This window comes from Glycine max, chromosome 4 (genome assembly GCF_000004515.6).
Source record: "Glycine max cultivar Williams 82 chromosome 4, Glycine_max_v4.0, whole genome shotgun sequence".
In the NCBI taxonomy this organism is placed as follows: Eukaryota; Viridiplantae; Streptophyta; class Magnoliopsida; order Fabales; family Fabaceae; genus Glycine; species Glycine max.
Window position 1 is genome coordinate 43,454,003 of NC_016091.4, and position 17,179 is coordinate 43,471,181.

General features: G+C 32.2%; 1 protein-coding gene and 1 pseudogene across 1 annotated transcript; one reads left to right on the forward strand and one right to left on the reverse strand.

Moving 5' to 3' along the window:
• Positions 1–1,342: 1,342 nt before the first annotated feature.
• Positions 1,343–13,639, reverse strand: LOC100782065 (BURP domain protein RD22-like; annotated as a pseudogene).
• Positions 13,640–15,901: 2,262 nt separating this feature from the next.
• LOC121174739 (uncharacterized) lies at positions 15,902–16,604 on the forward strand. Its single transcript, XM_041014674.1, has 2 exons — positions 15,902–16,270; positions 16,350–16,604. The coding sequence occupies exons 1-2, from the start codon at positions 15,902–15,904 to the stop codon at positions 16,602–16,604; spliced, it is 624 nt and encodes a 207-aa protein (XP_040870608.1).
• Positions 16,605–17,179: the final 575 nt, after the last annotated feature.

Consider the following 17,179-nt stretch of genomic DNA (forward strand, 5'->3'; position numbering starts at 1 on the left):
AACGTGAAGGATTTTTTAAAAGTGATTTAATAATAATCATAATAATAATATATGATTATCCAATTTTACTTTGTTTTGTTGATATTATTTTATTATTATTGTATATTCATATTCAAAAGCAATGTATGATTGATAACTCGCCTTACATTAAATAATAATATATGATTATCCCTATTTTACTTTGCTTTATTGATATTATTTTATTATTATTGTATATTCATAGTGAAAAGCAAGTTATGATCAATAACTCGCCATACATTAAAAAAGAAACCCCGTCTAGAACATGGAGGATTTTTCAAAATTGATTTAATAATAATATGATTATCTCCTATCTTATTAAATATGTGCCGTTTTTAGCCATTTCTTTCTTCCTTGAGTGAGTCACTTGTCAATCTGAAGTTATATTTCTAAATTTATTTACTTATGTTATTTGATTATTTCATGTTCTCAGTATGTTTTTGGGTGAATTAGAAAATTATTTTGTTTTTTTTTTAATTTAGACCATTACTTCTAATAAATTGTTTTTATATACTTTTAAAATATTAATACATCATTTTGATTTGAGTAGTATTAAGGATCAAGTCTTTGATAATAAAAAAATATATAATTAAAATAAAAGATCCCTACACTAAATATAACTAATCAGATTCCTAAATAAAACTTAGTCAGCAAAAAAGTTGATACATATTCACACTAATGCTAATCCGATGGTGGGAAAAAACTTTTAAAATTGAAAGTGAGACAGTGAATTTACTTTTCCATGCATAAAATAACGTTAACTTTTTTTAATGAAATTTCTAAATCAATAAATTTTGAATGTATATTTCAAATTTAATAAAGTAAAGCATCATTGACATTATTCGCTCAGGATTAATAATGAATTAGTGCATGGAAGGTTGTGTGATTTTTTTGATCAGTTGAAATTTTAGTCACCAATCCCTTGGAGTTTTTTTTTTTTTTTTTACAGTACCAACCCGTTTGAGAAGTTGTGATATATTTAACAAAATTAACAAGAACATCTATAATATATAGTTATTTAAATGAGTTATTTATATTGATTAAATTTATGGGTTGTATTTTATATACATTTAAGTATTTTACACAATTATTATAATATTAAAATTGTTAAAATAAGTGTTTAATTTAATTTTATTAGTTCTACTATGCTTAAAAATATACTATTTATAATATAAATGTGGGAACAATGAGTATATATATATATATATATAAACCTAGCCCACACTAGCAAGATCCCGTAAGAAAAAAAATCTAAAACAAAAGATGGAGGAATGATATATTCCTCAGATTGCATATGACTTGGATTCCCAAGCTTGTGAGTCCATCTGCCACAGCATTAGCACTAGAATGAATATGAAAAATTGATACTTCCCAAGGACACTGAAGAATTGGAGATCCTTGCATGATTGCATGCGCATGTCTGCATGCATATCATAATTCGAAGTTCTATTAAACGTATTAATAACCCAGTAACCCAAAGCATGACTAATCTCATCCTTTAAAGCCAATAACTCTGCCCTAGCTGGAAATGTTGATATATGTGGCACACTTATTTAAGAACACACTATCAGGGAAGACTTAAGTAACTTATTTGGCAAACCAAATAAGGTTGCCCTCAGGGAAGATATGACACAATGGAGCAGTTCCAGGCTTGATTTTAAGCATTTGTAAAAAGAAAAATGGTATATGGATCCCATTCTGATGTGTCTTTGTGGCATACAGCTGCAGCTTTAACTCTAGTCCCATTTTCTCCCTCCAAAGGCATAAAATGTGCAGTAGTATTTGATACCTTATGACAAAAAAATAATACAACATATGGGTAATGCATAGGATGACAAGCAATGACCTTAATTATCTTCTGCTAACATCTTCACTCCATCTTTCACTAAGTATTTTTGGGCATTCTTCCCAAGTATAGAAATGACAAAATCTAGCATGGTCTCTAATGAAGTGGCACAAAGCTTTTCTTCTCCAGTTATTGTAGGCCCTTCTCACATATGAATAGCTTCCCTCTACCATCTCAACATTCTCTAGCTCTGGTTTAACAAAAAGCATCTCCACTATTTCTTTTATCTTTGTTGATGAGAATAGTATATGCTGTGCTATTTCGCGAGGCAATAAAGGGATTACATTTTCTCCTTTATTGAAGTGTGCATCCAATTTCGAGCCCGGCCTCAATCGCTCTTCAAAGAAAACCAGAAGATTAGATGATCTTCTGATTCAATTTTCCAAGCACCATCGACAATCTCGTCAGCTCCTTTGACAACATAAAAAACACGATATCAACATATATATATATATATATATATATATATATATATATATATATATATATATATATATATATATATATATATATATATGTTATGAAGGCATATTATGAAGAAGAAAAAACTAATATTCTCCTAAAAAATTATATATTAGTCAACTAAAATCACTTAAAAGGTAAATATAAAGACATATTTGATTATTCTTTTTCTTTTATAAAGTCGGCAGTGACGGATGCAGAGGGGAGTTCCTTGCCTTTTATAATTAGTGTAAAATTGTTCATAAAATTAATTGTGCATTCAGTATCACTATGATAACAGTTAAGGTTAATGCCATTTTAAATAAAATATTAACTTTTTTAAATGAAAAATAAAAATTAGCTTGAATTTTATTTGTAAAATTTTTAAATATTTTTTAAAAATTATTATTTATTAGAAGTTAGTCATTTAAACAATGGTGAAGGAAGAAAAAAATTAGCCTCCCATTAATAGGTTTTTAATCCATCCCCGAAGTTGGGAACATTAAGATCTTGGTTCCTTGTCACTGATGTCAGCAATGCATAGCCGTAGACTACTTAATTATATCCCAATTCTAATTATTGATGTTACTCATGGTTTAATCTTTTGGTAAAATTACATTTTTCTCCTTCTAGTTGTTTTTAGTTTCGATTTCAGTATCCCTTTAAATTTATTTATGGATTTAGTCTTCTAATTATGTCAAATCACATAAATGTGATCCTCTCCAAACCCTTGATTTTGACGTTGGTTGTAACTTTAACAGTCACATTTTGATTGGATAATGAAAATGTATTGTTGTTGTCAACGTCCAATTAAAACATGACATGTGACAATCAACGTTCAATCACAACGTGACACGTGATAGTCAACATTCATTCGTAACAGTTAACGTCTAAATTTAAACTTTGAAACCACATTTACGGGATTGGACATAATTGAACGAATAAATTCGTAAATAAATTTAAAAGAAGACTAAAATCAAAATTGGAGACAATTAAGAAGACCAAAAATACAATTTTACCTAATTTTTACTCTAGAGAAGACCTTTTATTTTTATTATACTTTCAGCATAATCCCTAACTGGGCACATATAATGAAATTCCTTACATGGATCGTACTAGTTAAAATGTTCTATACTACAATTCGATAGCATGTATTCGGTATTAAATTCAGAAAACAAGTGCCCTTAAATTTCTTACTAACCAAGGTTTAGAAATTCTATGATTGCTTTGGGCATTGGGGTATTTGGAAGCATCCTTTCCCGGTACACTTCTGGAGGTATGGCAGCATGAGCAGTGATCACCAATATCACCTACATATTCATACAAAAATCCATCACTTCAGTTTCGGAAACATGAATATGAATACTTGTTAAAAAAAAGATAACGAAGACATGTTTCTTAATTTACAATTTAAAAAAATAAAAAAGACAGATGAATTATGTAAAGGTGTTTAGCTCACATTGAGAAAGAAAAGCAATGAAAGGCAACGAAACTCCATAGCTAACGCAAAGTTATTTTGTTGAGAAAAAAAGTGTATTTGTGTGATAATATTATCATTTCTTGTAATCAATGAGTGTGACACTCGGTTTTGTAAAGTAATACACTATTTAGGGTGAGTTACAATCTTAAAATCATTTTGGTGATAAATAAATACTTTTGAGACAATTTTGTGGATATAAGCAAGAGGTGTCGAACCACGTTAAATTCTTGTATTTGTTATTATTTTTTCTATGGTATAATCTTTATTGTGTTTTTACAATCTTTTGTGGGTGTGAATAATTTTATTTGTGAGAGCGTCGATTACCCGATAATGGTATCAGAGTTATGGTCGGGAGCACACAAAGGTTTGAGATACTATTATTTGATGGAAAAATAAATTTTATGATTTAGTAGAGTACTATTCAAGACCTTTTGGTGCAATAAGATCTTGATCAGGCGTTAGAAGATGAAAGATCGACTTCTATAAATGAAACCAAGTAGACTAAGATCCAAAGGAAGGCTGTGAGCACGATTCAGTTAGTTTTTACTTTCGAGATAAAACACGTGTTAAAGGAGACAACACCGAAGGCCTTGTGGGAGAAGCTTAAGAATATCTATGCATCTAAGTCGCTAGCCAATCACCTTTGTTTGAAGATGGAGTTGTATCAACTCAAAATGGAGATGGGATGAGACCTCCATGACCACATCAACAAGTTTAATCAACTAGTAAGTTAATTATTGAATGCAGATGATAAACTCTTTGATGAGGAGCAAGCGCTGTTGTTGTTGACCTCACTATCAAAGTCCTTCAAAGCTTTGGTTCAAACGTTGCTTATGGGAAGATCAACTTTGAATTTGGATGAGAAGATTGCCGCTCTTAGAGAAAATGAAAGAATGATGAGAATTGAAAATTTTGATAATGAACACCATGCAATAGCTGTGGTGGAGTTTGACTGAGGGAGAAATCATTCAAGGAGACATGATGGGTCAAGAGGAAGATCAAAATCGCAATCATGTGCACAATGAGATATGAGTAACGTACAATGTTACTATTGCGGTGAGAATGGTCATATTCAAGTAAGGTGCAAAGAAATGAAGGAGGACTTGAAGAAATTAAGAGATATGAACAAAGATGACATCAACTCTAAAGCTAATGTATTAAAAGGTGTTGAAGATGAAGATGATGTATTTTTGGAAATAAACGATGAGGTTGCTAAAACAAAATGAGTAATGGATTATGCTGCCTCAAAACACATTTATAGAGATCGAAAGATGTTTGATACTTTGAAAACCGATGAAAAATTCGACCATTTCAAATTAGGGAATGATGGAAAAATGAAGGTTGAAAGCATAAGGAGTGTGAGGATGAAGTTCCATGATAACACTATTTGAACTTTCTCAAATGTAAGATTTGTACCTTCTACTGTTGTAAATATGATTTCTACGGGGGAGATGACATCATAAGGGTACAAGTAAGTTAGTTCAAAATGGGGACGCAAGGTGTACAAGAGGAGACACTTGGTGTTGCAAGGACAGAAAAATAAAGTTAACCTTTGCTATTTGGACGGACAAGCCTTGATGAGGAACCATGATAACAAAGTGAAGAAGAAAATAAAGTTTTCTAATGTTGTAAAAGTGTTAGGAGATACTTCCATTGGAGGAGAAGGTTGTTCAATTTCAAATTGATTGAAGAATATTTCTCTTTTGGCTTGAGGGGAGAATTATAGAGTTTCAAGCCAAAAGATAAGATGCATGTATAGTGAGAATTGAATTTTTTATCAATAAGGTTTAGGTGATTTAAATGCAAAGTGAAAGATTACATTTTACTAGATAAAACTTATTTAAATGGATGCATTGAAAGTTATTTTTGTTTCAACTTCCAAGAAAACTTATTTATTATAGTTGGTGACAATATTCACTATAAATAGAGAAGAGAGTTAATGAAGAAACAACACATGAAAAGAGAGTGTGTGAGAAGAGAGATTGTGAAAAAAATCACTTTGTTAAGAGAAAAGTATCTTTGTGTGAGAGTGTTAATTAGGTGGAGTACGAGTTTGTAGAGTGGTCCACTATTTAGGATGAGTTACAATCTTATAATCATTTCTGCGACAGGAAAATGTTTTTGAAACAGTTTTGTGGACCTAAGCAAGAGGGATCAAATCACATTAAATTATTGTATTTTTTTTATTTTTCATATGATATAATTTTATTGGTGAGAGCATTCACTAAAAAAAAGTTAGTGATTAGTGATAGCTTATTCCTAGCACCAAAAATATTTTAATATCCGACTCCGGATATTAGATGCACAACAATGTTTTTAATATTTAATTCATATCTTTAAAACTTGTTTATTTTTCACATCCTTTCTCTTCAATGTTATCTTTTACCCATTTCCTCACTCTGAATTTCACACTATCTCTTTTCTTAGTCAACATTGGCATTCATAGAATTTAGTTTTTCAACTTTCATGCTCTCACTCCCTTTGTCTTTTCCCAACCCTAAGCAAAAATTTCTATTTCTTAGTCAGCGATTTATTTCATTTCTTAGTGTTTGTAAATTTCATTGAGTTTCACTAATCACTTAGAGTATGTTTCAATAGAGAAATTTAATAGGGTAATTCAATTTTTTAAAAGATTTTAATTACTTTTCAGTTAAATAAGGTGTTTAGATAAAAAAAAATTGAAAATAAATTAAAATTTCAATATTTTGGTCAGGTATTTTAATAAGCTTAAATATTAGGATTTCAAATTCTTTCAAAAATTAAAGAATTTGAAATTCTTTTGTGAATGACACGTTTTCCTTCCTCCAACAGCTTCTCACCCTTCTCTTTCTCTCTCAACGTGTTTTCTCCCTCATTTCACTCTTGAATCTCCCTCTGCGCTTAATCTCTCTCTTGCAACAACACTCAATTTCAACATGTTCTTCTCTGAAACACAGCTTCTCTGTCTCTAATTAGTCTCTCTCGCTCTCTCATCTAAGTATTATAGGGTTTTTTTCTTGTTCATCTTTGTTTCAATCGTGTTTTTACTATTTGATTTCATTAATTTGCATTTCATGTCTATAATCTAGGATTTGTAGGTTGCATTTCTACTCTACCAAACTATGTTGGATTTGGATTTGAGTTTGTCTGATTATAAGATCTGATGTTGCATCTAAGTAACAGATACATTATACAATCCAAAATCCTTCAATAAATAAGTAAAAAGAAAGGACAATTTGTTATCATATCTCCTTTCTTTTCTTGAGTATTCTGTTGGAAACCGCAACAGAGGATGCAGAGTACAATTTCCTAACTTGGCTATAAGATCTTATGTTGTTCTTTGCATGTTGTAGTGACCTTAAGGCATACTTCCATCTGCGGACCTCCATTGAGCCAGAGAACAAGAGGCTTTGAAGCTGAATCACTTTTTGATTATACAAAATAGTAAAATTGATAATATAATATTAAATGTAGAGATTTTTATTGGGTTGTTAATTCCTGCTGTAATGGTCACTACAGTGGCAGAGCAGAGAGCTGAATGATTCTTTACTGCTCCTGAATACTTTTGGTGGAGTGTGTCACTGTTGTGTCTCAGAGACCTAAGAATTTTGGGGTTGGCCACCATGTTCCATTAAATACTTTGATTAAACTGCCATGAATATTGACAATAATGAGGTCATGTTTCCAACAAACAGTGAAAATTATGTAGATCCAACATGATTTTGCTAAAAGTTGTCAGACACATTAGCATGGTTCCCAAGTCCCAATTCACATTATATGGCACATATGTGTTTCTAGAATGGTGAAAATTTAATATAAACATTCTCGTAGACTGCTATTTAGAAAACAAAATGAGAAAAGGCAAGATGCTATTTTTTTTTTCTCCCTTCCCGCCAGGATTCTATTATTATTTTATTTATGAGTGATAAAATATATTTTCTTATTTGAACGGGAAGACAGATTGGGAGATTTATAATATTTGATGTATTCAGACTCATTTAGTGTTATTTACTGCTAGAAGATTTTGACATTTTTCTAATTTTGGCTATAAACATACTAAATTGTTTAACTGAGTTGTAACTGCAAAGACAAATTTGCAATTATGAGTATAGTAGGTTCAACTTGTATCTAGAATAGGCATACTTATTATACCATGTAGGATTATGAATGAATGCATTGGAGAGAAAGTTGGGGTAGCATGTACTATAGAAAATGGTAGAACATTGTCTTCGGTGATTTGTGTATGTGCGGAATGTAACATCCCAATTTTTCGTAAATAAATTTAAAAAGCTTTTTAATAAAAAATAAATAAATAAATAAATATAGAGCAAATAATAGGCTGAGTACCCTAGGTATAAATAGTTATGTTAAATCAGCTGCCTCCTTTTGGCCTCATTTTCGTTTTTCTCCTTCTCCTCTCAAAACCCTTTCTTTTTCCCGCAGCCCACCAAACCAGTCTCAGAAAAACGACGATCTTGAACCCGTTCACCGTTGGATCGTCGTGAAATTTGAGTATCATGTTCGCAACACAATTCCGAGCATTCTTACCGTTAGGAATTTCTATATCATGTCTAAACTGAGAGAAACACCCTTCGCATTGTAGCCTTTTTCTTTCCCGCAGAAATCCAGAGTTGTCTTGGTAAAACTATGATCCCGGTTTCGTTAACCGTTGGATTATTGTGAAATTTGGATATGTTGTTCGAAATTCAATTCCGCACGCTTCCACCGTTGGGATTTGCAAGATAATATTCGTGGAGGGAGAAAAAGGAATCATATGAAGACAGTACAAGTGGAGGTTTCAATCTCTTCTCCGTCTCTCTGACGTTTGAGAATTCTATCGGAGCAGTCGGATGAATAATTGAAAGAATTTCCGGGAACCGCTAGAGATGTTGCTATCGCTGGCTGAAGACACGTGAGCCCGCTTAGAGGTAAGGGATGAGTTTATCGCAATTGGGGATTAGAATGAACATGTGTAGGGATCCTTAGTGAACTAAATTTGGGTTTATTTTGGGATGTTTATTGAATTATAATTTTTCTCTTTATGATTATAAATATAATATTATTGTGTTCTATGTACCAATTGATGTCCTGATGAGAATTGATTGATAAACTTGAGTGCTCTTGATGTCTTTGTGTTTAATCCATGAATTTGATTAATTGATTGTAATATAATTGTGAGAAACTATTCCAGGGATTTTACACCCCATGTTATGATGAAATCCTTTGTATAAATTGTTATGTTGAGGTTATGAAATGATGATTCAAACTGTGAGTATGTGATAAATTGAACATGTGACGGATGATGAAATACATGTGTATTGAGATGAGATGTGTGTATTGAGTTGTGAACTATGAACTGTGCAATCACACAATTGTAAGACCCTTTAAGGGCGACGAGTATTGTGATGGGATCCACTGTGTGAATCCGACGAGTTAAAATGATTTTGAAAACAATTCAGTAGATGTTTGTATTGCATAGTTCATAGGTAAAGTGTACATGATTCATGAGGTGTGATAACATGTTAAATTGAGATTATACCATTGTGATTGGGATTAAGTGTATGTGATAAATTGAGTATGTATATGATTGAGATATATATGTGCATCGAGTTGTGAACTATGAATTGTACAATCACACGATCATAAGTCCCTTCAAGGGCGACGAGTTAATGCTAAGTCCCTTTTAGGGCGACGAGTTGATGTTAAGTCCCTTTTAGGGCGACGAGTTGATGCTAAGTCCCTTTTTGGGCGATGAGTTAATGTTAAGTCCCTTTAAGGGCGACGAGTTAATGATAAGACCCTTAAAGGGCGACGAGTTAAAATTATTTTGAGAACAATTTAGGAGTCGTGTGTTTTGTACAGTTCATAGATAAAGTCTGTGTGCTAAAATAATTTTAGGGGTTGGACCTGAATCAGGAGGGAGAGGCCCTGACGGACTCTTCGGAGTGTAGGCCTTGGGGGTCACCGGGTTTGAGTGCTCATTTAAGCCTATGTTGATCCCATATGGTTGGAGCATTCTCGCAAAACATCGTGACCCTGACTGGTCTCCCTATGATCTTACTTAGTGAGAGTGACCTGACAAACCCATTGTGTGGTTTGTCTTGTTATGTACTCCTAAGCGCCTCAGGGTGGTTTTTCACTGACATGGTACCACATTGCATATAGGCTTGAGTCTTAGCATAACTGTCGCATACGCTTGCTAATTATTTATTATGAAATTGATGTGTTATTATGTCTTGATCGGAGTGTGTGATTCCTGTGTATAATGATTGATGATTGAAAGGTGTGATTGATGAATGACAAAGTGATGAAATAATGTGAGATATGCTAAGTAAATTGTATTTGGCTACTATATGTTGTGTTGTTTCTCTCTAGTAGTTAGCAATGTGATAACTCACTCCCGGTTTGCTGTTTGTGTTTGGATCCTGTGATGATCTTGAACTTTGTGTTTGGGGGAGCAGATGAATAGGTGGATGACTATGAAGAACCTCATGCTAGAGGACACGGGAACACCACGCTCTGATATGATGTGACATTAGGATATAGGTTCTATATTAATTGTATGAGACTTATATGACTTTCTTTGAATCGAGATGACTTTATTATTTATTTGGACAAGTTTGAATATGATGTAGAAGAAAGTGAATGTGAGCCTTTTACCCATTTGAAAAGCTTGTATTTAAAAATGTTTTAAAAATACTTTTAATTAATATTTGAATTTTTATTCCTTTATTAATATATATGTGAGGGGTAGAGGGTGTCACATGGAGAACACCAGTAGATGCCCCTATAAAGAGAGTAAATAAGATGGAGGGTATCCTTGTCACTAGAGATAGAGATAGACTAAGAAAAGTTATATGCAAAATCATTCAAAAGAATTTAGCGGTCAATGGTTTGTCAAAATTATTAAAACATGTCATTGTTTGATCAATGTAGCTGATCCAACCTAGTGGGAAAGGCTTGGTTGTTGTTATGCCATGTAGGTTTTAAAAGGGTAGTGTGTGACTTTGGTATACTATACTACATCAGTACATCCTCAACCCAAACCACATGCTGTTGCTCTCTTTTGATAATTATAACTAAGCAAGATACTTTTCCATGAACTCATAAGCTTCCTAAGTTGAAACTATTTTGGCTCGATATATTTAGCTTTCTATGTAAGCTGAGGTTTACATTGATACTAGCAGACTTGCTTGCAAATTAGTTATAAAGCTTGATTTCCTTTTCTTATCCTGAAATCTTCATGTGTAAATTATCATCAGCATCACTTTCTGACTAGGATTAAGTATTTATGGTTTTACATTTTAGGAGCGAGAGAGAAATCACTTTTCTCAGTTTATAATTGAAGGCTTCACATCTTACTGCAAGAGAAAGAGAAGAGACAAGGTATGTTGGTAGAAGTTATTTTTGTTTTTTCAACAAAAAACTTACCGTTTATAAGTGAGAATTAGACAACCTTTAATTTTTAAGAGCAAAAGTATGGAGACATTAGTGAACCAAGCAACAGCCATAACAGTGACACCACGCAAAAGTTCATATACAGATAACATAGCAAATCAATGCATACATGCCTTAGAGGCATTCTAACTTGAAATTGCCCAACTAAAAATTCATTATCTGTCTATTCATTGCATGTAATGAAATTGAAATACATTTTCATTATAATAAATTATATATCATCATGGAGGCCTATTTCCCAAAAATGGATTTGAGCCACCAAATGCCTTGTGTCTTGGGGGCCTTCTTCCTCTGGTGGAGGATCACTCTGTGGGGTCTTGTGGAGTTTGCTCACATCATATCCTACATCCTTAGCTCTCTGAACAAGCTCGTTGTAGATCTCATCATCCAGATGGGGTTTCCTGCTTAATATCTAGGATTAAAAATTAACTAAAGTTATGTCCAGAAAATTAAATTATTGAACATATCATAAATAACATATACAAAAGCAATTGTTAAGAAGATAAAAACTCCATGGTACTCACAACATATTTCTAGTGTTGTTTCATTTGTAATCAAGGTTTAAAATTGCATTTACAACACCTAAATTATAAAAACTTGCAAACAAAAGTTTAATTATATGAAACCCCCTCAATTTATTTCAAAAATAAAAAATTATAAAAGAAAGATTTATTTTTTCTTTATTTCTTAACTCTCAGTACTCTAAAAATTGTCTAATTTCGCCATTGACAATAGTGATTTTGCTAACAATTGTGAAGAGTCAACTGTTGGGGTCCGAATTATGATTGTAGATGGCAATTTGAGATTCTGAACCATATCAATTGTGTGAATCATTGCAGCAAAACTTTTTCTATTATAGATAAGACAACAATACTCAACAGAACTGATTATGCGAAATGGTTAAATATTAAGTAGTTCCGGCGGTAATAGAGAAATTTCCCCAAATAGACCATGGTAGTAGTTGCACGCAAAACAACTAAATTAACATTTTTCCACTTTACCCTTCTCTATTCTAGTACCTTTTAAAATGAAAAGCCTCTGTATGCAATCAAATTTCCGCAACAACAAGCAATGGTTTTAAAAAGGAATAGCAATTGAGCAGTAACATCAACGCCTTTCAAGTCTCTGAAATAACATTGCGACCACATAAGATTGACACTTATCATTTTATAACTATTAATAAACTTTAACCAATGTTGTGAGTAAAATTAGCTTATAGCTAATAAGCTGAAAATTTATAAACTAATTTGTGATGCGGCTACTACCTACTAGCCTTTCTCTAAGATGCATTTGTGATTTTTAAACAGTAAATAAGTATTTTGGTTCCTGACTTTTAACTTCTTTTGCAAATTAGTCCATATTATTTTTAAATGTAAAAAATAGTTCCTATCTTTGCATACATTTTACAAAATAGTCTTTGCCGTTAAATTTAAAAGTAACGTCGTTAGTAAGGTGCATTGTTGGCAACTTTAGTACCATATAGACTATCCAATGTGGCAAATTGTCTCAGATTGTGACACGTAGATTGGACTTTGATGCAAAATTTAAAAAGTTGTCAAATATTTTCTTCTTCACTTGCTTCTTCTTCCTCAAATTAGGGTTTCTAAAGCTTCTCTCATCTCAATTCCAACATGATGGAGTCTTGAGTGTATGTGTTTCTCCCTGATCTTATTTGTTCCCCTCGCTTCATCTTTTTCCTCCCCTCACTCAATCTTCTTCCTAGTGGGCTTTGATTTCTTTATGTCTGCAAGTGACAGTTCTTCTACATTTTCTGGTAGAACCATTCGCCAATGGCACCATAGAAGAGGTGCAGAGCATCATAAACTAGAGCAATGTCATGTATAAAAAGAGAGCATCATAAATCAAAATAATAAAGGACCATAAAACAGAGTAACAATGAATCCATGCTATATCAAAACCCTTCAACATATAAAAGCCCAAAAATACAAGAGAATATAAATTGTTCTTCATCAAACCTTAATCAACACATCACAATGACTTATATGAATAAAGAGCAAAACGACGAATTGGTTCACCAAAACAGAGACCAAAACGAAAAATAAAAATGCAAAAACGCAAAACAACCACAAAACAAAACCCTTCGCACAATAGGGCAATGAACACGAAAACAAAAATGACAACGTAAACGACTGCAAATGAAACTAATAACGTACATTATGCGAACCTGGAGCAACAATGAAAACAAACACACAAAAATTTCAAATGATAACGTACATGACGTGAACCTGAGTGAAGAGAGAAGCGTGAAGAGTGGCAATGACCAATGAATGCTGAGAAACGATCGCTACTGGCGGAGGAAGGGGTTGATGATGAGAACAAGGGAGACCACGATTGAAAAATGGAGGGAATAGAAAGAGATGTTCTTGGACTACAGTGAAAAAACCCAATGCAATCATAGTCTAAGGCAGTCAAACCGTTTTGGAAAAAATGGGTTTACTTAATTTTTGAATGGTTTTTATCCTAACTTATTATAATTTTTCAATTCAGTCCAAAGACTTGCCACATGGATTTGCTTACATGGACAAAGACTAGCCACATAGACATATGACTAACAGTGAAAATTGGATTTTAACGATAGGGACTTATTTGCATAACGGATGTAAAAATATGGACTATTTTTTACATTTCAAAAAGATAGGGACTAATTTGCAAAAGGTGCCAAAAGTTAGAGACCAAAATACCTATTTACTCATTTTTAAATGTATAACAAACTTGTTGCTGCACTAGGATTTCAATACAAATTTAAACATTTATAAGTGAGAATTTTTAATTATTGTGAGAAATAGAACTATATATCTAATCTATATATAATTGTAAATAATTCTGTTGTGCCTCACAGTTAAGGGAAAGAAAACTTTACCCATAATTCTATGCATTATATATACTATTTGTTATTTTTTTTTCTTTCTTTCTTTGTCAAAGAGCTTTTGTGAACAATTTATTAAAGTTAATAACATCCTTTGTTATTATATTACTTTTCTTTTAGTTATATAGTGTGGATAGTCAAGAAATGGAAAGTAGTATAATTGATGCTTCGGCTGCTTCAAGAAAACGTAGAAGAGATGAAGAGGAGGAAGAAGAACTTGAATAAGTATTTTTCATTATTGTTAGTGTTGCCACTATGTTTTTGGGTGCACTGACTTGGTATCATGACAAGTACCTTGTTAAGGAACCTGCCCAAAATTTGGAATTAGAAAGACATAGTTTCCTTAATCATCTATACAAGGGAACAGAAATTGATTGCATTGAACAGTTAAGGGTCAATAAAAAGGCATTTTTTAAGCTTTGTAGAATTTTACAAGAGAAAGGGCAATTGGTAAAAACAAGAAATGTTCCTATAGCTGAAGCTGTGACAATGTTTTGGCATATCCTTGCTCAACACCTAAAGTATAGAGTTGTGCACTTTAGTTATTGTAGATCCATGAAAACAATAAGTAGGCAATTCAAGAATGTCCTACGAGCTATAATGAAAGTAAGCAAAGAATATTTGAAGTTCCATGACTATAATCTAAAGAGCTCGGTGGAAAACAAATGGAGATGGTTTAAGGTAAGTTTGTCCTTTGTTAGTAAATATAAGGTACTATAAGTGATTATAACTTATTTTTTATTTTGAAATGTTTCTAGAATTCGATTGGAGGACTTGATGGGATACATATTCCAGTAACAGTTGTTGTAGAAGATAGGCCTAGATATCATAATAGAAAAGGTAATATCTCTACAAATGTTTTAGGAGTTTGTGGTCTATATTTAAGGTTTATATATGTGTTGCCTGGGTGGGAAGGGTTAGCAGGAGGTTCTCGAGTATTGTGAGATGCTTTGTGTCATCAAAATTGTCTCCATATTCCAAATGGTAATATCATGAAATGATGAAACCTTATTTAACATATAAAAGAAATATACATATTTTTTATATATAATATTTTTTTAAACCATTGTAGGTAAATATTTTCTTGTGGATGCGGGGTATACAAATGGTCCTGGATTTTTAGCTCATTATCGAGGGACTAGATATCATCTTAATGAGTGAATCGGAAACACCCCTCAAAACTACAAGGATTTATTTAATCTTCGTCATGCAAGTGCAAGGAATATTATTGAAAGGTCATTTGGGCTATTGAAGAAAAGATGGGGTATATTAAGAACTCTTTCTTTTTTTTATATCAAAACACAAATAAGAAGTATTAATGTTTGTTTCATGCTACATAATTTCATAAGAGATGAACAACAAAGTGATCCAATTTTGGAAGCCCAAGACTTGGAACTTTTATCTATTGTTCATAATGAGTTAATCAATCAACAAATGGAAAGAGTCACAAATAATATTGGAGATGAAGTCACAACTTTCCAAGTAACTGAGGAATATACAAGATTTTGTGATACTTTAGCAATGAATATGTTTGCCACCTATTAAATAAGAAGAAACTTTGATTAGGGAGATGTTTTTAGTGGATTTGGATTTTGTTTCTTATGTGTAATTGACTCTATACTCATGTATGTGTGATACTTTGGATTTTTGTATTTCATAATACTTTGGATTTTGTTTTCTTTTTATGTGTAATTAATTTTATACTTTCGTAGAATGCTAATTTGACATGTCTCGGCCTTTATATATATGTAATTATATATGTGAGATTATTTTTTTTTTTTTGTCTAGAGAAATGGAATCAACCAATGTGAAGAACAAGTCAAGTGGAAAAAGAAAGATGTCTAGTGAGGACACAAGAAGTTACTTTGCATGGAACTTGGAAATGGAGCGTGTGCTAACTAATGTGCTTAGAGATCAAAGAAATTTGGACAATAAAGGTGATGGAAATTGGAGAGCAGTAACATACAGTACTGCAGCTCAAATTTTTTCCAAGCATTTTGGAGTTCATCTCATGCGAGATAATGTTAAGAACCATTTTAAGCTTTGGAGAACATGGTATGAAATTGCGAGTGACATTCTTATTCAAAGTGGATTTGACTGGGATAGCACAAAGTACATGATTACCGTTGAAAATGAAATTGCATGGAATGAATATGTTAAGGTAGTCAATCATCTTTTAATTTTATTCAATTGTAGTTATTATTTGTGTTGTTAGTAACATGTTTCTATTTTTTTTCAAGTCACATGAAGAGGTCAAACGATTTCAATTCAAAGTCATTCCTAATTGGGATGATATTGTTGACCTATGTTCAAAGGATAGAGCCACTGGACTCAGAGCAAAAAATGCATTAGATGCAAATGATATCATGAGCAAAGAAACAAATGAAGAGGAAGCAATTCATAGTGTGAGTTTTGACTTGGAGGGATCAAGTTCTGCCACAAGAAAAAACATTCGCTCAAGTAAAAGTGGAGAGAAAGAAGGGATGATTTCCTAAATGAAAGAAGTAGCCGAGTCATTGAAAAAATTTGTTGAAGTGACTAAGAAGAAGATGGAGAACAAAAAAAGACGAAGATAAAAGAAGCTCAAGAAGTGGTACATGAAGTGGTGAGTGAGTTAGATAATATACCTAATTTTAATGGTGCACTTCGACATAGAGCAATCAATTGATTGACATAAAATCCCATTAAGTTTAAGATCATAAAAGCTCTTCCAATGGATGAGAAGGATGATTACATCTTGTCTTTTATGCCTTTATGTCAAATTAGAGGTACATTTGATATCATGACAAGTATTTTGATGTTGTATAATTATTTTTTACATTTATATCTCTCATTTTAGATAGCAAACTATATGTTTTAACAAATAAGATTTGTTCAGTAGCACTTAACATTATGTTTTCTTTTGAAGAAAAGATGTGAATGAATTCATGTGCTAAAGCAGATGCAATTAGAAAATTTAGAATTATTTTGGAAGTTAGACTTATTTTGTGACTAGATTTTGCTTCAGTCCAAGTTTCTTCTAGTGTAATTAGACTTCTAAATAACATTTCAAGGTAAAATGGTACTAAAT